Below are 26,465 nucleotides of genomic sequence, written 5' to 3'. Positions count from 1 at the left end.
ACCCAGATATATTCATATATCACTATGTAGATTGTGCTACTACCCCTTCTCTATGATGACGATGCTCTTATGATACAGCTGGCTAGGCTGAGTTTTACTCTTAATAAGTCCAACGTGTGTATTATGGGGGGTATTAAATAAATAGCTGTAGTACCCTTTGAGGACTTACCTACGTGAGAGAAATCGTGATGGTCGCGGTTAGGGGGGGGGCTGGGCTAACCCCTAGAAACTCTCATGAGTCGGTTTATTGTGAGCATGGCCTTTAACGCTTAACCCGCTTTTCTCAATAGATGAAGCGTATTATGTGTGTTTTCATCAATACCTGATTAAAGGGGCCTAATTCAAGGCCTAGTCCATTATGTCCCTCAGGTGGCGATGAACTCACTAAGGAAATGTTCAAAGCCGGAAGCTACCTCTCCCGAATTCACGATACGAAAGGTTGCCCAACCTATATTTGTTTTATGATTTCTTAATTTATTTATTGATTTATGAGTTTTCAGTCAATATTGCCTTTTGGAGGGGACTGTTGGATATTTATTAAGAAAAGACAATTTTGTCTTTGTGTTTTAGTCCCACATCGGAAAATTGAAAAGAATCCTCTCTCCCTCAACCCTATAAATACACCCTTATTCACAATCTAAAAGACAAGAAAAATAAAGTTTCATCTCTCCTCTGGTTTTAAAGAAAACTGTTTTTTTCCCTCTATAAATTTTGTTATTGATTTTTTGGGTAATCTTTTTCATCTGAGCTGAAGCTCTGTACTCTAGCCCGAGTACGGAGGCTGCCCGTTTCCGGGGGCTTTTACCGCTAGGGGGGAGAGAACCATTTGCGCCAGGGCGATAGGCGGGTTCTCAATCTTCTAGGGCAGTGAATACACGACTGCTCCCGTCAGGCCTGATTTTAATTTTTCTAGGATACAGTTGAATAGACACCCAAAAATCCTAATTAATACAGGCTGTCAGCAAATATTCTAAGCAGAATTCCATTCTTGAAAAACTTTGTCTTTCTGCCACTCTACTTTTGGACATATGTGCTGAATTGTTCTCTTATATGCCAATTTTGATTAGTTGTTCTTATCTTAGAAGCTTGTAATTGATATGTGCTGAATCGTTCTCTTATATGCCAATTTTGATTAGTTGTTCTTATCTGTGAAACTTGTAATTGGCAATGTGATTTTGGTTATAATCTGTAACCTTTGATTATAAAATGCATTTTGTTGGATATCTGATATTTATATGTAAACAATAACTAAATTGTTTGTATGAATACATTGGCAGTAGGAAGTCAACTAATCAAGTTTGCAGTTATTGCACTTATCAAGTTTGCGCTTATGCAGGCAATATGACCTAAAAGAGAAACACACACCAGAGGCTTTTAAAGTGTAAATTGCAGAGACTAAAGGCTCACTATTAAATGATTGCTCAACTATTCTCTAGGCAGATGGTGCATCTGGTAACTCCATTAACATATATAGATTTACATGTTAGTCCTTCTGATTCACTACACAAAAATATCATCACTTAAGGGAAGGAGAAAAAGAAATTCCCATCTCATGTATGTATAAAACTGTGCTCGGTTCCCTGGTTACTTGTACTAAAAATTTCACTTATGCTATGCTGATGGCTGTAATGAAGATGAATGGTTGATGGTTTGTTGCTACTTCTTAATGGATTGTGATCGAGATAAAGTTGTAAATGGTAACAAGCTAGTGTAACGGTGAACGTAAAAATAGAAATAAGAAATTTGTATACTTCGTTATGCAGTAATTCCATAAATTATTTTTGGGTATTACTAGTTGTGAATTTCTAGAGCATTTGCAGCTATATCTCTTTAGGTGGCTGGTAGAATTTTGGGTTTAGCAGTGATTGTTGCTGCTGCTGCTTCTGTATGCATAAGAGGAGCTGCTCTTCTTTGCTTCACACAATTACATCTCCAATAATCTAGTCTAGCATCAGAGGAGACAAATTGGAGGAATTTCCGCTTCAAATTCTTCTTCTTGAGGTAAAAGTTATGGATCTTGATCTCTGCGAGGAGTGGATCCACAGTAAGAATCATTTTCTGAAATCTTTGAATGAATCTTGAATAATGAATTACATCACAAAGTTAGCGTGGCAAAAAATATAAGGTGTAAATAAAATGGTCTTTGTTCTCTTTTTGTCTTTGTTCTCTTTATGCTGATGCAATATCTACATATGTATGCCAAAATTCTTTCACCACTTGAGTACCACTTTGGTATTATTATTGTTGTTTTCAGCCTTCATACTTCCATTCAAACCCGTCAGCATGGCAAGTGGGTAAAGTCAAAACTCAGTATCCACATACAGGGTATATTTCATCTCTAAAAAAAAAATAGAGCCAATCATGGTCACATTATTAACTATGCTACTTTTTTGAAAATAATTCCGAGTCAACACTGGTGTCAATAATTTTTTGTGTATATTGGACCGATCCTTCAAAATCTGACACATTGTTCCATTGAATTTTATGTAGAAACTATACGTCTCGAGCCTCAGAAAATATATAATAAGCAAGCTCTGCTGCTTGTTTCCTTTAGAGATTATGTAATGTTGGCGGGTTGTCATTGTTGTATATGGAGAATTTAAGTCTTTAAGATTATTCACATACAAACACAGATGGAGCATGTCATAAACACCATAATTTAACAATTTAGATACAGTTAGAATAAAAAACACCAAAAAATTATAGCTAAATTAGTCTGTCACAGAGCTTAACCAGAATTCCATTCAAAGTCGGGAATTTTACGTCTCTATGCCACTCTATGGATGCACATTTTTGCTGAATTATTCTCTTACGTGCCAATTTTGATTGCCTTTTCTTGGCTGCCGGGCTAATAGTTGGTGTCTCAGTTTTGGTTATGATCAGTAAATATGTACACATTTATACCCTTTGATTGAAAATGCATCTTTGTCAGATAGCTAATGTTTACTGTACACAATACATGTACATAATAATTCAATTATATTTATGATGAGTAACTTAGCAATTACTGTGAGCTTGCTCCTCAATATAAAACTGCCAATAAAAACCAACAGTTCATAAGCTATAAAAATAGTTTCCAATACTAGAATCCACAATTAGCACAAATAAATTAATTAACAAGCCAGCATTACGATCACCCATGCTACAATAAATCCAAATTTCTATCCTACCTCATTTTTTTAAGAAAGAAGAATAACAAGAGTGACAACACCTAATGGAATCAGCTAAGTAGATACATATATAGATATAAATGGGCGGTGGAAAGGGAAACATGGTGGAAAGCGAGACGATCGCGCTCCCAGAGAAGTATGTATGGCTCTACGTATATATGGCTTCTTTCATCGCGGCGTAGGCCTAGGTGATTTTTCCTTTTCCTCTCCGCTTGCTAGAGGGAGGGAGAGAGAATTCTGGTTTGATTCTGTGTCTTTACCCCAAACTAACCCTCAACTCATGCTATGCTGATGGCCATAGTGGAGATTGGTGGTTAAATGAAGCTATGAAGCTGAGGGCACCTAACCATAGATCTCATGGAGAATGAAATTAATCTGATAAGTTACCAAGTTAATTAGTTGCCCTGATCATGTTCAGTTAATGTTGACGATGCTGTTTCTTGCTAAATTATGGTCAGCTCTAATTACCAAATATATCAGTAAGTGTGATGGTGAGCACCAAAAGAAATAAGGACATCGTTTGTTTGTCATGCTTAAAAAACAAAAAAACAAAAAAATTCAATTAACATGTAAAACATATCTGTGATGTACTTCACCATGCTGTCGTTATTATTATTATCATTATTATTGGTGGATTATAATTCGTTGTTAAGCTGTCGAACAATCACATGTGTATCCCTTGATGCAGCTGGTGGAATAGACATTAATTGATCAGGTATGATGAATTGGGGTTTTGCTTCCTTGGGAAAAACACGAGTTTGCTACTTGTTTTGGGAGGTTATATTTGTACGTACTTGTTTTGGAACAGTTTATGTACTCTTGGGTGTCACTTGCTTTTGGTATTGGTGTTGTTTATTTTTGAATAATTCAGTGTGTGGATGATACTAGCAACAAAAGTAATCTTAATATGTGTGTTAATTATGGAAACTTTCCTTCCATATTTCATATGTAATCTACTACTTCTTTTAACTAAAGGAGATCAATGAGATGAACACTGAAATAGCGTTGAACCAATCATGTTTTTTTTAAAAAATTCTAACTCATCTCCCTACTCTCTCTCCAAACTTCGTTTCACAATCACTTCCAATCAAATAACCAGCTGCTCCCTTAAGCCAACATGCAACTCCCACGTCTCCTGCGAGTTTTCTTTCTCCTCTACACCCAAAGTCAACAATCAAAAAACCCGTAGCAAGATATATTTCCCCCAAAATTTCCCCCCATTTCTCTCTCCTTTCGAGTCCATTTCTAATCTCCAAGTATTTAAACTCTCGAACGTTGATCTCATCAAAATCTCAGCTACTTGATCCTTCACTCTCTTTCATCAATTAGGAAATTACCCCCAATTAAAGACTCCATCTTTGATCGAATTTGCAGAGATTATGAGCACCAATTCGTCTTCAAAGCGATGCACGAGGAGGAGCTCTAGGGTTTCTCCTGCAGAGGTTGTCCCCGGAACTGCGGCTCAGAGTTCGCGCCCTCCGTGGCCATCGGCATCGCCGCCTGCGATGATTCCGGCGATCGGAGCAGCAGCGGCAGCACGCTAATCAATCTTGAAGCCAACGATGATGAGGTTCAGATATGGTCCTCTCTGATAAGAATTCCTCATGTTTAGTTTGTTTATATTCATTGGTTTTATTCATTTCTATGTTTTTCATACTTAATTTAGGGTTTTGATGAGTTCTTGAAAGGATATGATGATTGTTTGCCGACCCTAAAAATTTGGGATTAAGGTTTTCTAAAGGCAGTTCCTTTTTAAGATTTTATTTTGGGGTTTTAGCCTTAAAATTTTCATATTTATAAGTTAGTCCCTTAAATCATAGAAATTTTTATTTCCCGTCGATTCATATAAATTAAGCCAAGACTTTTATAAAAAAGATGGGATTGTTAGAAAAAAATGTGATTCTCATTTGTAGATGTACATGTATACTACTGCTCTTAATGAAAATGTAAAACCCCGTAGAATTTGATTAATGAGTTTTATTTATGAAATATATGTTCATATCATAGATGAGTATGATAACAAGTATTTGGGGATCAAACAAGTATATTTATGTGAGGGGAATCGAGTGTCAAGACCACCACACACACAACATGCACAAACAGGAGAAAACCTGTGCGGTCGACCGTGGTAGTCGATCGCCGTGCGCGCAGTTGTGGCAGGAGGCCTCTGCATCTTGCGCGGTCGACCGTGGCGGTCGACCGCTGAGAGTTTTGTCATTTTTCCTATTTCGGGTCAGTTTGGGTTTTTGGTCGGGTTGGAGGGCTCATATATATATATTATTTTATTCGTGAGAGCCTCCTCATCATCTCAGAAAACCCTAGCAGCCTCTCCCTACCCTCTTGCAAACCCTAACCTAATTTTGGGTGTTTCTCGGTGAGTTTTGGGAGTTCGAGCGAGATCCAGTGGCGTTCAGCGAAGGAGAGCCTTCTCACGACCTTACCCATAGTAGTTCATCACCTCTCATGCGAGTTTCATCTCGCCCAACCCTATACCCATATTTTTAGATGTTTTAAATAATATTTTTTATGTGTTTTGGGAGCCTAACATGCTAGTTTTTGTATAAAAATAGATCTATATGTTGTATTTTGCAAAGAGAACGAGTTTTCAGCTAATAAAGCTCACCCATGAAATTCTTAATTCAGATCTAGATCTGAGTTTATGTCTAACAAGAGTTTTGAAAGAAAAATATTTATTTTCGAAGGTTTCGACACGAAATATACATGTTTAAGTTTTGATTTGTTTTATCTATAGTGATTAGTTTGTAAATCACATGTTCTGGTTATGCTAAATCATTTATGAAGGTTAATAATGCCTATAATTATCACACGGAAGTTTTGGATCGAACCCACGTAGAACAGAAACCAAACTAGGGTTTCTGCTTTTACGCGGTCGACCGTGGCGGTCGACCGTGTGCCATGCATAGAAGCAGTAAGCTTCTGCTCCAGTCACGGTCGACCGTGACGGTCGACCACTGGAAATTTTTACTGTTTTGTCCTGTTGTGCATATGTGTGTTGCTGACAAGATTTCTGGGTTATCTGGGTTTGTTATACACTGAGAATTGTGTACATGAGTTGACTACAGATATGAGTCTTAGATTTATTCGCCGGGGCATGAGGGTGAACAGTTTAGATGTTGTTTCAGACCTTATTTATATGAGAGTCCTCATGTTGGACTATAATTATCAGAGTCCTCGTGTTGGACTATAAACTATTAAAGTCCTCGTGTTGGACTATAAGCTACTAAAGTCCTTGTGTCGGACTACAAACTATGAAAGTCCTCATGTTGGACTATAAACTATTAAAGTCCTCGTGTTGGACTATAATCTACTAAAGTCCTTGTGCCGGACTATAAACTATGAAAGTTCTGGTGTTGGACCTTAAGCTATTTCAGGATTTTCATATTTGACGTATGACAGATTATTTATGGTATGGTTGGAGATGGAGTCATTACTTCACGTTGTAGTTTGGATTTAATAGTTAGCTATTTACAATTTGAGGTTCACGCTATTGAGGTTTTATAAGGAAACCCCCCACAAACAACGCTATTGAGGTTCACGCTTTTAGTGGGGTCTTCAATGCTAACACCTTGCCACTCGGAAAACCCCCATCAAATCTTAAATCATATATTTGTTCGATAATTTGACCACACTCCACATTTTATGTCATACATGCATCGTGTGAGCCACCAGAACATTTGTTTATTTATAATTTTTTTCAAAAGGGCTAATTGTGAGCGGACGCTCTGTAGTATCACCTAATTGCAAACAGACTCCTTGTAGTTCTATTTGTTGCGAAAAGACCTTTTATAGTTCTACTTATTGCGAATAGACTCCTTGTAGTATTGGCCCAAGTGCAAGTGCACCCACCCCTAGTGAATTTTTTTGATATCTTTAAAGTAAAAAAAAAAAAAATTGAGCGACTATTCTCAATAGTAGAACTATACATGTTCTATTCACCTCCTCAAACATTTTTAATGACTTTAAGAGTAAAACAATCAATCATGGGGTCATATTCGCAATAAGTAGAACTATATGGGATCTATTTGCAACAAATAGTGCCTCAGGGGGTCTCTTTGTAGTTAAGTGATACTATAGGGAGACTGTTTTAATTAACCATTTTTAAAAACCCTTGATATAATTTGGGTTTGAGTTGCTTGGGATGAAAATCAATGAATTTTTTTAAAATGACTATTTTTAAAAAATAATAAGCAAAACCGACCTTTTTTTGAAAATATTAGCAAAATCGATATTTTTTTAGCCAAGTGGTCAAAAAAGATCGATTTCACAAAATACAAACTTTAAAATACATAGGACTAGTACTCTTGTGTACTTAGTGATCTCTAATTACAATTAATCTGAAATGGTCGTCTTATGTACTTTGTGCTAAAATGTTTATGATTAATTAATCATACGCCATTTAAAAGTACGAGCTCGGGAAAAAAATTTCATGGTCAATATTACCCTTAACTTTTTTAAATATAACATTATTATCCAAATTTATTCTAATTATCCTATCTTCTTTGAATTAGTAACTAAATGGTTTATCATATGCATAATGAGACTTAACATGTTATTGGATAAAGAATATACGTTTGATATAATTTAAATCCTTTACTTATTTTAGTTCGCAAAGAAATATGAAAAACATTTGCTAGCCAGCACCTAAAAACTTTTAGACTTTGTAAAAAATATCTTTAAGTTTTTAAATTACAAAAACACCCCTACAATTTTAAAATTTTATTAAAGTATCTTAAAAATTATAAATTTTACTTATTTTAATTCAGTGAGAAATCTGAAAAACATATGCTAGCTAGAAACTAAAATTTTTTTGACTTTGGAAAAAATATCTTGTAAGTTTTAAAAATTACAAAAACACCCCTAAAAATTTAAAAATTATAAAAAACTCCTTGAAAATTTTAAACCTATAAACACACTAAAAACCTACAAATAACACAAACAACCCCCGAAAATTTATGAAATTAGCAATAAACACTCTAATCTTTTTACAAATTATAAAATAAAACTCTCAGAATTGTAAAATTTATGAAAAATCCTGATAATTTCTAACCTAATTGTACATTGAAAATATAGGAACTAAAAATATCCCCTAGATAATTTATAATTTATATAAAACACCCTTGAAGTTTTAATAATTACAAACAAAACCTTAAAATTCAAAATTTATAAATAACACCTTGAGAATTTCAAACTCATTAGTAAATTTAAAGCATAGGAATTATAAATAGTCTATAAATAATTTATAATTTGTAGAAAAGGCCTATAAGTATAAAAATTTTCAGAAAGCCCCTAAAATTTATAATTTATAAAAAAAACACTATGATAATTTCTAACCTATAGACACTAAAATGAATATACAAAATTACTAACAACCCCTAAAAAATTAAAATTTTAAATTTCTAACCTATAGACACTAAAATGAATATACAAAATTACTAACAACCCCTAAAAAATTAAAATTTTACAAAAAATATCATACTCACTTTAAAAGTATAGATTTAGGAAAAAAAAGGTCAATATTACCCATAACGTTTTTCAAAAGAACATAAATGATTGAAAATCTATTAAATTTAAAAATTATAAAAAAACACCCTTAAAGTTTAGCACATTTTAAATTACTCGTCCAAAGTTTAAAAATTTTCAATATTTTTTTTTAATTCATTGATTTCAATGTAATGTTTAATACTTTTGTGTATTTGTAAGTTACAAATTTTTAGGGTATTTTTTTACAATTTTTAAAAACTTTGATAGTGTTTCTTTTGTAGTTTTCTAAATTTTCATTGTATTTTCAGTGTAATGCATAGATACCTTAATTGATGATGATATTGAAGAGTAACTCATTTTTAAGATTATTAGACTATAGTTAAGTGTACAACATATCACTGTTCCTAGGCAGTATAATTTATATATGTAAAAAATTTCAGACAATCTATATGGTGGTTAAAAGAATTTTGACTCTAATGTACTATTTTGTATAAATTATATTTAATGTGAATTCACCATATAATTTTGACTGTAGTCATCATAATTATAATACGTTTGATTGATTGACTATATAGGTATATAGATTACTTTCCTTTCTTGTATGAACTAATATTTGACACTTAATAATTTAAATTATTACTTTTAAATTTAATACAATTTTAATTCTTATTTTTTCTTAAGATTTATTTCATAGTTACGTGTATCAAATTAGTAACTAAAATAATAATTATTTATGTTTAAATTAGGATGATTGTAGTTGGTCACTCACTATGGAATTTTCGTGAAGATATATACTTTACTTTGTATAGCTATCTGCATCGTCCATGTATATTTTATTAATTAGTTGTTAATTTATCATATTAAATTAATTTTCTTTTGTGGAAATTTCTTCTTTGATTTTTGGATTGTGTAATCACTACATCATCATTCTAGCGTAGAAATGACTTCACATTAAATGACTTCAAGCTAATGTTTAAGTTGAACTGAATTATATACTATTGCTACTAGGTTTATATATATTTCAAGAAAATCATGTTAATACTTTTTAAACAGAAGAGAATATTTTAACCTCTGATATTATAAAAACTAAATATTGTCAATTGAGTGATTAACAAAAGAGAACTTACATAAAAAAAGTGTAAATAATAAGATAAGGAGGAAAAGTAATGATATTACTAACAGTACAATAGCAAACTACAATGTAAACTTAACCTATTTTGTGGAGCCCAACTATTGTTTATAAGCATTGAGGTTTCTATATAAATACTTTATAATTTATTAAAAAGGGTCATATAATCTTATATAATAAAATTAATTTAATACTAAATAGTAATATCGTTGTAATAATATTGATATTAGGGAAAATTCTTCATGAACCAATACGTTCCCTATGACATATTAGCTATGCGCTCCAAATTCTTGTGTCTTTTATAGAGTCAAAAAGTTTGAATACGAACCTCTAACATGTTGCTCTCACAACAGTAAAATCCACTTAGCATATGTGGATATTCCAGATGAGTTATACGTCCTATATATAATATAATTGTCCTAGACAAGTGAGTTATAATAATATTTTTCATTCATATCGTTTAGGGTAAGGTATGATATGGATCTTGCATCAAAGAAAAAAAAGAAATTTTTATATTTAGAGCACATGACGAAATATATCATAATCTCCCTGCTCTAAATTCGTAAGAAAATAATTCTTCATACTTTCAGTTTTACTTCTATGATATAGAGAATGAGCCATAAAATTAAATAAGAATATTAGATAATGTAAATATGAGTGAAATCATAACAAAAAGTTAATGTGAATATGAGTCAAACCACAACTAAAAGTTTAATTGATATATTGTAAGTAAATTCATATAAAAATTTTCTTTACAAATTGAATGATCACCCATCTTTTGAAGACTTCAAGATACTAATAAATAGAGATGTTATGCTAGATTAATGTGTTTATAACTCACAAATAGTAGATCACGTGGTCATAGTCTGGATTGAAGGTGTAACGCCCCGCCCCAGAATCCCGGAGTCGGTACGTTATTAGATCTAATGGACTGGCCTCACAAACCACCACGTGTCTTTTCAGCACGTTTTGTCCTCACTCACGTGCTCCCTGGAACTCACAAACCACCACGTGTCTTTTCAGCACGTTTTGTCCTCACTCACGTGCTCCCTGGAAAACTTCCCAGGGGGTCACCCATCCTTTTTCAGCACGTTTTGTCCTCACTCACGTGCTCCCTGGAAAACTTCCCAGGGGGTCACCCATCCTAGAAACTTATGACAAAGGGAGATGATATCATGAGTTTTATTGAGCCTAAGACATATTTTCAAATATATAAAACAATGTTCTTATAAGTGTAAATGCTAAAGATCATATGTTTCAGATTTTTAAAAATCCACCAACAAGTTTTTGATGAAAACCCAGATCTGGGAATTTATTTAATGAAATGAAAATATGAGTTTTATTTTGATTAAATGCTCTTTTTTCATGTTTAGGGGTTTAATGTTAGGTTTAACATGCAAGTAATCATTTCTCATGCTATGTATGAATTCTTTCACAGCCTCATAGTTTAGAATTGATAGTTAAGGAGGCGTAGATCAGTATAGTGGAAGTATGGATTGAGATGGACGAGTTACAGTTGTGATATATGCAGATTTCAGCCCGTAAGTCGACTCACGACTCATCACGAGTCGACTCATCAGGTTGAGTCGACCCATGACTGTCATGAGTCGACTCACGAAGTCTAGTTGTGTTGCCTTTTTACTTCTGCTGAGTCGACTCGTCAGTATACGAATCGACCCATAAGTCATGAGTCGACTCATAACTAACCATGAGTCGACTCACGAAGTCATTTCCTGTTATCATATGTTTTTTGCTGAGTCGACTCGTAACAGATCATGAGTCGACCCATGAGACATGAGTTGACTCATAACTGAGCACGAGTCGACTCATCGAAGTCTTTCTTGTCTCATTTGTGTTTCTGTTAAATCACCTGCTGTATATATATATATATATACATATATATATATATATATATATATACATATATATATATATATACATATATATATATAAAATATAATACATATATATATATATATACATTATAGTATATATATATATATATATGGTATATATTATATATATATATTATATGTATATATTAATATGACTTGTGGTCATGATGTTCGAGGGTACTGTTTATCATTCTTGAATATGAGAAGTTGCCTTGTTTATCGGGTATTAAATTGTTAAGTGGTTTATATTTTCATTCATTTAGGTCCTCGTGTTGGACATTCGTCTTACGCCAGTCCTCCTGTGTTGACATGCATTACTGATTAGTCCTCGTGTTGGACATCTTTCATTTAGAGTCCTCGTGTTGGACATCCACTTTAGCTTAAGTCCTAGTGTTGGACATTTGTTTACCCGCAGTCCTCGTGTTGGACATGCATTACTGTTAGTCCTCGGTTGGGCATTCTTTTATTTGTGCCTCGTGTTAGACACGCAACTTTACTTAGTTCTCGTGTTGGAGATTCCATTTCACCAGTCTTTCTATGACATGGCATTCTGCTTTATCACTCGTGTTGGACCACTTCTTCCATTTAGTCCTCGTGCTGGACATTCATATGATATATATATAGTCTACGTGTTGGACACTTAATCGTTTTCAGACATGACACTTATTGTGGCCATGACATGATTACACTTATCGGTAGAGATGAGTTTGTATTCGTTTCCTTTATTGTGTCTCGTATTAGATCTCGGGTTTAGTATTTAGGGTTTTACAATTTGAGATACAAGGTATATACATGAGGGTTTCCTTGTTTGGATTATTTCGCTCGACGTACCTATGCTCGTGTTGTATTTTCCTAAGTACCAAAACCCATTGTTGTTAGGATAAATGATTTATATTATTGTGTATTAACTATATTTTCTTATGCAACGAGCCCTATCCCTTGGGGTTGGTTGTGATGTTGCTCGCTAGCGCTTTGACGCTCGTTGTCCCTCCCCCTTTCAGGTAACGAGCCAGGAGCCCGGAGAGTCGCAGGTTGAGGACGACCCTTACTAGTGTCTACTATCCTCTTTTTAGATGTATTTATTTTTGTACTCCACTTGAGACATTTTAGACTTGAGAGGTTTATGTTCTAGAGTTATAAAGGCTGTTTGCCTTATTTCTTGTATTAAACATTATGTACTTTGAGACATGTTGAGCTCTCCAGATCTTTATTATTCATTTCAGACTTTGACCGTGTACTTCAGCTTATTTTTTATTTGTACTTCAGCTTATTTTTGATTGATGAGAGGTGTTTATTTGAGTCCTATCACTCCATTAAGCAATTGTTGTATAATCTTTTACTTGCTTTGTACTACACCTGTTTTTGATTCCACTATAGAGATAGTAATTGTGATGGTGAAACACGTTATTGCACGGTGTGGTGCATGGCAGGTTTGACATCTCTGGTTTCACCTCGGACTGCAGCCTTGTGTGAACCCAGGGGCGTCACAGAAGGAAACAATAATGATATTTCAGTTGAGAGAGATTATTGAGTTGATGATCAAACCCACAAAAAAAATATTTTTTATTTTTATTCTATTTTTATTAATTTGAAAATTATGATATTTAACCACATGCATTGCACGTGAATATCAACTAGTCATACTCCCTTTAAAAGCACGAGTTCAGGAAAATCTTTGTATGATCAATATTGCCCTTCACTATTTTAAATATTTCATTTATATCTTAATCTATCCTAATAATAATTATATCCTATCCTAATCTTATGTGAACTATTTAAAGCTTAACAATTTTAAAAAATAATATTAATAAAATATATAAAACATCTTCATGGTATTAGTTTGTTAAGATAAAGAAAAAAAAATAATATTAATAAAATATATAAAACATCTTCATGGTATTAGTTTGTTAAGATAAAGAAATTATACGTAGCTAACGTACTATAATACATAAAGTATATTAGTTTGTTAAGATAAAGAAATTATACGTAGCTAACGTACTATAATACATAAAGTATTGTAAAAAAAATTAAAAGTTTTAAAATTGCAAAAAATACACTGAAAAGTTTAAAATTATAAAAACTATCCCGATGTCTAAAAACTTAAAACAACTAACATGAAGTCAAGAAATTAACAGCAGTTTGCGAATGGTTTAAAATTTGCGGTTAACATCTCAATATCTTAAAAATTATAGAAACACTCTCAAAATTTCAAATTACAAACAAGTATCTGAAATTCTAAAATTTCAAAACTTGCAAACAACATAGATGAATTCAAGAGATTATCATAACGCACCTGAAAATTTTTGATATTTCAAAACTTAAAACAATAAATATGAAATCAAGAAAGTAATAGTAGCCTCCCATGAATTAAAAATTTTCAATTAACACCCTCAATGTCCCAAAAATTATAGAAACACACTCAAAAGTTTAAAAACAACCCCAAAATTTTAAAAATTACAAATAACAAAAGATGAATTAAAGATTTTACCCTCACGCACCTAAAAATTTAAAATTTGCCAAAATTAACCTTAAAGTTACAAAAGTTATAGAAAAAACTCTTTCAAAATTTAAAAATCATAAAAAACTCTAAATTTTTAAAATTTATAACCAGTACATATCAAATCTGAAAACCATTGGTAGACCGCTGAAATTTGAATTTTTTAAAATTAATCTATAGTTTTAACAATTGTAAAAAGCAGTCCTAAAATTTCAGAGTTGTAAGAAATATCGTGATATTTAAAAATTACCACCGACACATATAACATAGAAGTTATAACTAACAAACTTAAAAGTAATTTTTTAAAAATACTCCTAAAGTTTTAACAATTATAAATCACACCCTCAAAGTTTAAAACCATAAAAAATGCTAAAATTTTAAAATTTGGCAAAGAAAGTGTAGTTGTTAGGTATTCTTTCATTAAGATATATATATATATATATATTATATATATATATATATATATTCTAATTTAGGGTTTACTATCCCTTTTCAGCATCTAAAGGTAGTCTAAATTAATACTGGTAAACAAAAGCAATAAGAACTGATTAAAAATATGTGATTAGGGAATAAAAATTAAAAAAATATTATAGCTTAAAGATTATTGTCACCATATAAATTAAAGCAACCGCATAAAATTTTACTAATAAGTTGGAGCAGTAAAACACATTAGTAACATTAATTGATAGATGTTTAAATCCATAAAAATAATAAAAGACTATAATATAATAGCTTAACATTAATTGATTATAATTTACAAACATTAATCTGTGATGTTAATAATATTTATAGAGTAAAAGAATACAATAAATTACTTATGGAGATACTATCAGAATATTCAGAGATATCTTTCAAAAGAATCAAGTTATTTCCCTTTGCAAATGGAAAAGTGAAGAAAATAAATCTAAAATTTAGAAAATGTTCATGAATCATTTGAATTGACATTAACATAAGGCATGTCTATTAAAGAAGCACCAACAGAATTACATTGAAGAATAATTTAATAACTTTATCTCAATCAAAGAAGAATTCTCTATAGAAAATATAAGAAAAATTAGTAAGCATTGATAAATTTCATACATTGCTCTTCAAATACTAAAGAAATTAAATATTAATATTATAATTTAAGGCAAATTAGCAATAATAATGTAGGTATTTAGTTTAGATCTTTGTAAAAAATGATAGGGATAGAAAAAATGTAATATTATTGACGTAACAGAAACTCTTATTAGATGCACATCGGAAGAATTCATTATAGAGAAAAAAAGAAGTAACTCATAATCTTATTTAATTAATATATTAAAAACACAAAGAATTTCATATATATGATATTAATATTTATTCTCATTGAAATAATAAAAAAAATCAAAGTTTGTATTTTAAGAAGTTTGTGTTGAACATCGGAAATACATTTACCTTCTTTGTGAAGTTAAACGACAAGATAAAAGATTAATGAGGCCAGGAAGATAACAGCTCAAAAATACAACTCTAGGCCGCGATGTCACAATCGAGTAAATGATGAAGACACTACTCTAGAATTACCCGGGAAAATGATAAAGGTGAGAAATGATTGATTTTGCTCAATTAAAAAATAAAACAGAAAGAATAAATGATAATATTTTCTAAATATTTTATAAAATAGTTTAATTATTTTGAGTGAATTTAGGAATCTTTAGAAAGAGTTTCATGGGTTTTTTCAGTACTTTTATATGCTTATACAGATGCTTTTATCATATGAAAATATACTAGAGTTAGCATTAATTTTTAATTTATAATTTCTTATGAAGTCTATCAATTATTAGGAACAAACTTCATATTCTCTTTTGTATCGTTTTAATATACTTTTAACCAATCATTTTGTCTTATTGGTATTAAATATTCACATTCTTTGTATAATATTATTTTAATATTTTTTTACTTTTTCAACATTGTATTTTCTCAAGTAAAGCTTAGTATCATGCTAGTCAAAATAATATGAACATTTAAATTAGCTTCAAATTATACTTATTTTCTATCAATTCAAATATTAACATGAAAATTTAAATTTGGTGTAGCCCATTTAAACAAATATCAAAGAAAATAAATAATCACAATATTAAAGTTTAGAGACAAAAATGAGCATAAACTATTAAAGTGGAATTGGGGAATAAATTTTAGTTAGAAAGTAATCTAAAAATACTTAATCATGATATTTAACCATGTGTATTGCACGTGTATAAAACCTAGTGAGAACAAAATACACGGGATTACTAGTCACCTGTATTTTAAAGTGAATTTTTACAAAGTCGACATCTTTTTCAAAAGAAATGTCGATTTTGCTCATAGTTTATAAAACAATTGATTTTGCTAATTTTTTTTACAAAGGTCTTTTTTATAAAATTGTTCGAAAATCATATGGTAATTTGACACGTCATCACCAATTTAGTTCCCGATCCCTGAAAACAGATTCCATCACTCAAAATCTTCAGAATTTCTATCAAAACAAGTAGGGTTTTTTATTTTCTACAGAGAAGAGAGGGGAGTTCGTCCTAAATAAGAAAAGAGGAAGAAGGAGGGAAACTGAGATGATTTCTCCATCGAATTGGGTCCGCTACGCTTTCAACAAGTTAAATTACTCCGCCTCTCTCGACTTCAGGGTACAAAATTTCGTCTTTTTATTTCAACCTTCTTCATTTTATGGGTGATTGAAGTTTGATTGGTTGCAATTGATTTATTTTCTAATTATTTTCATGAGTTTGCTTCAAATTTTTTTTCGTCTGTGATGTTTCTTATGCATTTGTTGTTCTCAAGGTTATAGATAAATATTAGCTAAATATCAGAAGACCCCCTTAACTTTGGACGATGTTCAGATAACTCCCATAACTATCAAAATATCAGAAAACCCCCTTAAGTAAACTTAGAGCATATCCAAGGGATCCCTTGTATGTCCCTTATTTTAGGGGGACCTTTAAGGGAGGGGTTGGTTCTCCTCTAATGGTTCCCCCTTAAAAGTCCCTTATCCCTTAATTAATTATGTTTAGTTTTTTAATTTTATAGATTAGGATTTAATTAAATATGTGGTTTATTTATAAATGAATAAATAATTAATTATTAATAACTAAAAATAATTAATTAATTAATTTAAATTAAGAAATTACCTTATATAATCATTAAATTAATTAATGATATTAAAATTTAACAAATAATTAATTTATATAAATTGTGTTAAAAGTTCAATAATATTTTAAATTTAAATTCATATTATTTTTATATTAATAAAAACTTATAATAAAAATTATAAGGGGTACATTTTAAAAAATTTTAATCAAATTAAATTAACTATACATTAACTTAATTATATTATTTTAAATTATCTATAGCTTAACTAAATTTAATTAACTATAAATTAACTTTAAAACAAAATATATTAATATAAAATGATAAGGGGAAGGTTAAGGGACTTTAACCTTCCCCTTAATTTAGGGATGAAGTTAAGGGACTTGGGGGTGAAGGGGAAAAAATCCGGTCCCTTGGAGCCAATCCCCCTTAAATGTCCCCTAATTTAGCTAAGGGGGCCGGAAAAATCCGGCCCCTTGGAGATGCTCTTAAGGGTTTTCAAGAAAACCCCTGAAGTTTTAATATTTTATCAGGAAACGTCCCCCTCAACATCGTTCACAATTTTCATACAGGTGGGTAAAATTACGTAGGAGAGAATTTGCTCGTGAAAATTGGGGTTCACCCTTTTAGGGGATTTCCTGATAAATCTTAAAGTTAAAAGGGGTTTTCAGATAACCCTTAAATGTAAGGGGAGATTTCTGATATTTCGAAATTCATGGGGGGTTATCCGACAATCATTAAAAGTTAAGGGCTTTTTCTGATATTTAGCCATAAATATTTGTGTAAAAAAGTAAAATAATCTTTTTTTATGAGACCAAGATGAAAATAAAAAACCCGGTTGTTTGGTTTTGCAACTAAGGGCAAAGGCTAAATATATGCGAGATTGAGAGTGGTTAGCAATGTGAAGGTGAAGTCACGTGGGTTGAGAGGCCAGCGGACAATTCACATGAACCGAAAGCAAACCCACAAGATCCAGCGGTTTTGAGGACCACAAGATCCAGCTTTGAGGACCACAAGATCCAACGGGTTTGAGAAGTTTTGTTCAGCGGGCTAAGAGGCCCACCCGGTAGAAGCTTATAAATACATGTTGGTTCTTCCTAGGGTTCGGTGTGCAAAGGAGTTGGGTGCAAGGTGGATATCTTTTTCGGCTGGGGTTAGTGCAAGTCAGGAGGAGAAAACACAGAGCAAAGAGGCGGCTGTGTGCAGAGGCTGGAAAAATGCTGCGATCAAAAGTAGAGGGAAAAACAGCGTGCAGGGGAAAGAACAGCAGAGATTCTTTTGGAGTTTTGTGCAGTCGTTTTTAGAGTTTGATCATCCCCTTTTGAGAGAGATTTTGTGTGAGGGATTTGAGAGTTTGTGTGAGGGTTTAGATTGTGAGATTGTAAACCCTAGTTGTATTCTCTCCCTCTAATAGTAGATCTCCCCCCTCCTTATCCTGTGGACGTAGGTAATTTATCGAACCACGTAAAACTTGTGTGATTTGTGTTTGTGGTTATTGTAATAGTTTTTAGGATCTCTCGACAAGTCAGTCCTAGAACTGATGAGAGGAAGAGCCGATATCTCACTTTGTTGAGATATTCGCTTCAGATTCTTGTTTTCTTGGTGAGACGAAAATTCTTATTGAGATCTTCCTCTCTTATTGTGCATCAGAAACTCTGTCGAAATTTTCGCTACGCACAACAAGCAAGATGGTATAGGTAGAGTTATAAAGGGAAATATGTATGAAAAAAGAATATTAAAACATAAATATTAGAATAAGGTATCAAATGGATAATAAATATTAAATAGGTATCTATACATGTTTTACACCATGCCAGGTTATGGATAATGTGACTCTGCATGAAGTTTCTTACCTGAGAGAACAAATAGTGTAGTGAAACTTATGGGCAAATGATATTATTAACTCAACAAGGAAAGGTAAACCGATAGACAGAAATTGAGCGTCACATAAGGCCTTGAAAACTGAGCAAACATGGAACTCAGTATTGTTTGCTATGTTATTAAAGCTTTGGTATCTGCTCTAACGGTGATTGGTTATAACTTTGCTGTTTTAAGTTGGTATTCGTTTGAAAAATCATGCAAAACGATACCTACTCCTTTATGCTACCGTTTTGCTTGGGTATTTCGTTATATTTGTAACTTCTCTTTTAATTTTTGTAGTGAACTTTTTTTTAATGTACAACGGAATATTGCACTCATCATTTATTTGTATTTGTGATGCAGAAGTACAAAGTTGGCCAAATTAATGCAGATGAATGGATTGATGCAACTTTGAAAAATTTCTTCCAAGTGAAGCTAACTTTCTTGCATTGGATCAAAGGAGGGGAAGAAATGGCACCAATAATAACAAGTGAAGGGGGAAGTCTTCTTGTTAGGAAAATGGCTGCCCTACCTCCAACGTATCGAATCTACCTCTCTTTCTATTTTTCTAAGATCTTTTTGTGTAACCTGATCATGGAAGCACAATATTGATAATGCACTCTGCACTTTGCATGTCATTTTCAAAACAAAGTAATTATTGTGAACGTGGGGCCACCACGTTCCCCGTGAAGAGATAGCGGCTACAAAGCAAAACCGCGTCAAAGAATTTGTGTGGCGGCCACGAGCGGAGTGCAGCAAATCAAAAGCACGTGGTTGGATAGCGCGTGGGGACCACGTTCTCAAGCGTGAAGAGATAGTGGCCCACCTGAATCCACATTGGTTTCGGCAGCTATATATTTCTCTCTCTGAGGTTCTAGGGCTTGGGTTCATGGAGCGGCGACGTGCAAAGTTTCGTGCAAGAGCAGAGGGAAAATCTTAGGCGGCTTGCAAAGGGAAATTGCAGAGGAGAAATTACTTACGGCTATGTGCAGGCGTACCACAGAGAGAAAAAGTCTTTTGACGGGTGACTTTTGAGGAGAAAATCAGCGAGTTATTTGAGGGTTTAATTTGTGAGAGCTGTGTGATTGTAAACCCTATTTATATTGTTTTTCTCTCTAACAGTAGATCTCCCCCCTCCTTGCCCCATGAACGTAGGTAAATTGCCGAACCACGTTAAAATTGATTGTTTGTACTGTGATTTGTAATAGTTTACCGAACCTCTATTTTTCAGTTTGTTCTGCATTGGTTGTTGGTGTGTTGAGAAATATGGCCGGGGAAGAAGGTGTTGAGGGTGATGCTTTTGGTATGAAGACCATTCAAAGTTTGGATATCCACTCTACGAAGATAGATGTGAAGAAGTTTAATGGCACAAATAACTTTGGACTTTGGTGATGCGAAGTTTTGGATACGCTGAACGCGTAAAATTTAGAGGATACTTTAGAGTTGAATGCCAAGCCAGATGATATTAAAAAGAAGGTTTGGAAGAAGATGAATTGGACGACGTGTGATGTTATTAGGTCTTGTTTAACACAAGATTTGAAGTATGATGTGATGAATGAGATTTCTGTAAAGAAGATTTAGGAGACCATTGAGAGTAAGTATTTGACTAAGAGTGGAAAATCGCTTGTATTTGAAGAGGAGGTTTTATCGCTTCCAATTGAAGAAGAGAATCTCCATTAGTGATCACATGAATCACTACACAAAGCTTCTTGTGGATTTGGCGAATGTGGATGTTATGATTGAAGATGAGGACAAGGCGTTGCTGTTGTTGAGTTCCTTGTTAGATGAGGAATACGAGACCTTTGTTCTTACCTTAATTAATGAGAAGTCGTCTCTTTCGTATAGTGAGGTTACTGCTGTACTTGTGAATTATCAGCTTTGAAAGAAGGATAAGAAGACTTTAGTTGAGCTAGTAGCGGAGGCATTGATCGTAAGATGGAAGAATTCAAACCGAAAGAATTGGAAGTCACAGTCTAGAGTAAGACATCCTACAGTTAGAAAAGATCAGTGTGTTTGGTGTAAGAAGACTGGTCATTGGAAGAAAGATTGTCCAAAGCTCGACGAATGGATGAATAAACAGAAGAGAAAAAAGAAGCAACCATCATCAAAAGCAAACATCGTTATATTGAATGGTAATATTTCTGATACTTCTATTTATTCACTTTCTATCAGTCATATAGGTAGCTATTCGGAGGAATCCGAATGGATGTTGGATAGTGGTACGACCTATCATGTGTGCCATAGAAGGGAATAGTTCTCTAGTTTTGAGAAATTAGATAGTAGTGTGGGGTACATGAGAGACAATCGTGCATGCCAGATCATTGGGATAGGAAGAATTGGCATCAAGATGTTTGACGGAACTGTTAGAGAGTTATATGATGTGAGATATGTTCATTCATTGAGGAAGAACTTGATCTCAATTTGAGCTTTGGTTGGAGAGGGTCTGAAAGTTCGTGTTGAGGACATGGTTCTCGAGATTGTAGAAGACTCTTTGATTATGATAAAGGACGTCAGGAAGAATAACCTGTACTATTTGATTGGAGATACAGTGACAGGTGGAAAGCTGACGACTTCTGTTGATTCGACTAGACTGCGGTATTCGGGGCTTTGTTATTCCAGTATTGATTTAGAGATGAGTGCATCGACCTGCAATTTAAAATCCAGTGAACACTTTGGTGTGAGCAAGAAGACCGATGTGAAGTTTGACACCTCTATTCACCACATGGAGGGTCTTTCAGATGGGGTTCACATGGATGTTTGGGAGCCTTCCAAGAAGGCATCATTAGGAGGAAATAGATGTTTGGTTTTCTTTGTTGGTGATTGTTCTATGCGTGTTTGGATTACAACCAAACCCCCTTTAGATAAAGTCCTAGTAGTCTCCAACAGATTGAAAAAGTGTATGATAGACAGAAAGATGAATGTACTTCATTCTGGTTTTAGTGGGAGGTACAAGATGGATCTGTTTCTGTATTGGAGCCGAGCTCACGACATTTCGAGATACTTCGTTAGAAAGGAAATCTTGGGCAACTAGATAGGGTGGTAAATTTGGAGAATTGTGCCTTGCTGGAGGAGGATTGGTGTTTGTTGTCAAGCAATGATCTGCAGAAGAGTTTCTAGACTGAGGCTTCGACATATTTGGATCATCCTATTAAAGAGTTGTCAACTGCTGTGATTAGAGGTAAAACTCAATTGGATATTTGGTCTGGTAATGTCACATTAGATGAGGCTTCGATGAGGGAGCCTATTGACTCTCAACAGGTGGAGAGTTTTGAACAGATCATAGAGGTATCACAGCAGGTGGAAAGTGGTGTCACTTCACATTAGGTGGAGATTACTCCACATACTCCTGATCATTCTGTATTGTTTGAGATTTTAGCTGAGGTGGCACAATTTGGGGATCGATTAGTTTTGGATACAGATGATGAGTTGGGTTTTGATTCGAGTGCAGCTGATAGATATAGTTTGGATATGACCATTGGTTCACCTCAGGTGGAGGTGTTTGATTCGTTATATTTTGAGGTCATTGGAGGTGCTATCAACCGTAGAGTTGATGATATTGGAGGAGGGTTGCGAACTCTTCTATTGGATTGAGGGTCTTTGGAGGCCATTTGGATGAACTACGTGCGGCTTGATTCCTTGGACAAGGGGATACGTAGACAGTCATTTATGATGCAGCCGATTTGAGAGTTGATACCGATATTTGGAGAGTGTTCGCATTCTCGTTTGGGTATCGACTTGTTGTAGATTGAGTCTGTTGTCGTGAATCGTTTCATTTCGTACTGGACGCAACAAGTGAGATATTTGGTTTGGTTGGTGTCTGCTCAGTTTTGAAAAAACTTCACCGAGATGAAGAATTGTGAACGTGGGGCCACCACGTTCCGCGTGAAGAGATAGCGGCTGCAAAGCAAAACCACGTGAAAGAATTCGTGTGGGGGCCACGAGCGGAGAGCAACAAATCAAAAGCGCATGGTTGGATAGTGCGTGGGGGCCACGTTCTCAAGCGTGAAGAGATAGTGGCCCACTCGAATACACATTGGTTTCGGTAGCTATATATTTCTCTCTCTGAGGTTCTAGGGCTTGGGTTCAAGGAGCGGCGGCGTGCAAAGTTTCGTGCAAGAGCAGAGGGAAAATCTTGGGTGGCGTGCAAAGTTTCGTGCAAGAGCAGAGGGAAAATCTTGGGCGGCGTGCAAAGGGAAATTGCAGAGGAGAAATTTCTTGCGGCTATGTGCAGGCGTACCACAGAGAGAAAAAGTCTTTTGGCGGCTGACTTTTGAGGTGAAAAGCAACGAGTTATTTGAGGGTTTAATTTGTGAGAGCTGTGTGATTGTAAACCCTATTTGTATTGTTTTTCTCTTTAATAGTAGATCTCCCCCCTCCTTGCCATGTGGACATAGGCAACTTACTGAACCATGTTAAAATTGGTTGTTTGTGTTGTGATTCGTAATAACTTGATTAGGTTCCCTCGACAGGTCAGTCCTAGAACTGATGAGAGGAAGAGTTGATATCCCACTTTGTTGAGATATTTTGCTTTCGGTTCTTGTTTCCTTTGTGAAACAGGGATTTAGTTGAGATTTACTCTCTTGTCGAGCACCAGAGGTGCTGCCGAAATTTCCGCTGCGCACAACAATTATCTCATAATCTTCAAATTATTCTTAGATATATAATACATAACTAATCATAGAATATAAAAGATACATTCTGCATTTCCTGAATTCCTGATAATGATAATATACAGTTTCCCTCCTCTGCCTACGTTATGCAGGCTTGCCTGATACCATTCTTCAACAATCAATATTTGACTCACGTGGCATAGGTTGTAGGGTGATTGAATGACATGCTTACATTTTTTGGATCATTTTCATTTCTTATATATATACCCTTTGCAAATCAAATTACAGTTGAAGTTTTAATTTATATACACACTAACACTATGACTTATTTAATGTGCATTTGCACATGTTAACACATCTAGTTTTTTATGATAATGATCAAGGTATTATGGTGAACCCCATGGTGGCTATTTGTGTTGTTATTGTTTCACTTGCAGTAGTCTGTTGTGCTGCATGTTTGTGGGTTTAAGTTGTAGTAGTTATGATGTACGTACGTACTTGGTTTTTGTTTTTAAATTTTCCTTTATAATAATACTGATGCATATCTCTGGCATCAAACGTAAAATAACAGGCAAATTAGTAAAATCGCAAGCCGTTTCATATATATATATATATAGAGAGAGAGTTTTAAACTTCAAAATACCTATGGATTTATCAACCGTCTTTGAATGTTTCGTCCTTTCATTCAGGTGAATCTGATTAATACTTCTGTTCGATTATTTTTCTCAAAAACTTTGGGGCTAAAACAGTTCTTGTAGAGTGCATAGTATGCATTGGCTGTGCATCTACTTAAAGCTATTTATTCTTTATATAAACAGTAAATGCAGCTTCATAACCATCATGATGAACTTAATTTTTATTCGCATGTCAGTGCTAGTTATATGTTTTAATGGCATCACTGTAAATGTTGCCGCACCACTTGCCGCTATTAGTGTTGAGAAAGATCAGTTTATCATCTTTTCTCGTCGCCATGTGTTTCTCATATGTGATTCATTGTTTTCTGGCCGTAGGAAACAAGTCTTTGTTGGAGATGTTGTGATGTTAAAAGATCCTGAGAAGCCTGATGATTATCTTCTCAGAAGGTTAGCTGCCATTGAAGGCTATGAGATGGTCTCCAAAGATGAGAAAGATGAACCATTTGTTTTAGAAAAGGATCAGTGCTGGGTGTTGTCTGATAATAAAGCTTTGAAGGCAAAGGTATATCTTATTCACTAGTTATTCTATTATAGATCACCAAGATAGGTATGTAAAAATTCTCGACATTCTATTTAAGGTCATGGGATATAATTTTGGTAAATGTTACCACTGCGATTACCACCATCATATTTCTTTTGTTTGAATTGCTTGGGGAGATTAAGTTGGGATCTGAAAATTTAAGTTCTACATATGTACCCACCAAAATAATTCTTTCCGCTTGACATATTTACCTGACACTTAAGAGGGATTTTTGGAAATAAACTATTGAAGAAATGTACCCTCTCACATATAACATTTTGGTGTATACTCTCATGTACACATACTTAAGTGGATTGTAGTTCGACTCTACACACCTGCACACACATTCCTCCAAATCTTTTAGTTTCATGTATTGGTAACATACACATGCTCTTTTTTTGGTAGAAAAACACTTAAGTCGCTTGGCCTGATTTTATATTGTGATTACCTGATTTTATATCCCGTTCGTAGTACTTTCTATATCCATTGCACTGATTTCTTATTTCAGTAATGTTCATCTTATCCACTTTTCACACATTTTCTTTCTCTTATACTGATTTATATGGGATCCACTGATTTCATATTGTGCTTGTCACGACTACATATTATTAATATTCAGGCTGCAGTGACTATGTTGGCCGGCTTTTCTTGTGATCTTTTCTCTGAAAGGGAGCATCCTATGGAACTATGTCAGTATGTTGGCTAGCATCTGAAAATGAGAGTGTATTTATCATGTGAGATGGTAATCTAGCCTAGGACTTTCTTACAAACATAATTTAATTTTTTTTGATTAATCTCTCCAGTAAAAGTGTGATTTTAATGATAACCACGAGAACTTACATATTTTTCTTTGTGCATTATTGATAGTTATTAGAGAGGCTTTAGTCCCTCAATGTACAAATTTGATGCATTTATTCAGTGTTTCTTGAATGACAGGAGGCTAAGGATAGCCGTCTCTTTGGCCCTGTTCCTATGAGCAGCATTGTTGGGAGAGTTATATATGCCCTGCGATCAGCTGTTGATCACGGGCCAGTGAAAAACAGGTGTGTTTCTTCTGTACTCTTTCCTCTCTAACACACGCTATCTGATCTGCCCTCTAAATTTATTTCCATCGTTTTAGTGTATGGTTGCGTTATCTTGTTTGTGTTTTGTTGGGGGGGGGGTTGTGCTGTATGATTTTTAAATTAATTAAGTTAATTGAAGATGATTTAGTAATTTATGAAATAATTTAATCAATTTAATAAAATATCAAGAAAATTTTCTAAGTAGATCATCAAACAGTCAGAGCAGGATGCAAAATTAAGAGATGAAAACAAATTTGAGGGTAATTTAGCTAGAATTGCACATAACACCCCTCGCCCCTCACCCCCAACCAAAAAGAAGAAGAAGAAGAAGAAACACACACTTATTAGCATTTAGCCCTCCTCAATGCATGAAGAAGAGGGGTGTTGCTTGCAATATATCTTTCGAAAAATGGCATTTCAGGGTGCT

The 26,465-nt window shown here is 33.8% G+C and overlaps 1 protein-coding gene across 3 annotated transcripts in view; it reads left to right on the top strand.

The window, feature by feature from the left end:
- The first annotated feature begins 16,647 nt into the window (after nt 1–16,647).
- Nucleotides 16,648–26,465, top strand: part of LOC109827099 (mitochondrial inner membrane protease subunit 2-like) — a 10,579-nt gene continuing 761 nt past the window's right edge. Inside the window, exons 1-5 of one of the 3 annotated variants that reach the window (XM_020394061.1) lie at nt 16,648–16,829; nt 19,513–19,688; nt 24,770–24,956; nt 25,594–25,716; nt 25,911–25,998. In XM_020394061.1, coding sequence (XP_020249650.1) covers nt 16,758–16,829; nt 19,513–19,688; nt 24,770–24,956; nt 25,594–25,680 — 522 coding nt within the window. In that variant the 5' untranslated portion in view covers nt 16,648–16,757 and the 3' untranslated portion in view covers nt 25,681–25,716; nt 25,911–25,998. Of the gene's footprint in view, nt 16,830–19,512; nt 19,689–24,769; nt 24,957–25,593; nt 25,717–25,910; nt 26,018–26,465 lie in introns of those variants that run through there. The other 2 variants (XM_020394062.1, XM_020394060.1) reach the window with 2 other exon arrangements.

This window comes from Asparagus officinalis, unplaced genomic scaffold (genome assembly GCF_001876935.1).
Source record: "Asparagus officinalis unplaced genomic scaffold, Aspof.V1 AsparagusV1_Un20, whole genome shotgun sequence".
NCBI classification, from domain to species: domain Eukaryota; kingdom Viridiplantae; phylum Streptophyta; class Magnoliopsida; order Asparagales; family Asparagaceae; genus Asparagus; species Asparagus officinalis.
Note: the sequence above shows the minus strand (reverse complement) of the source record. Positions and strands in the feature narration are given on the sequence as shown.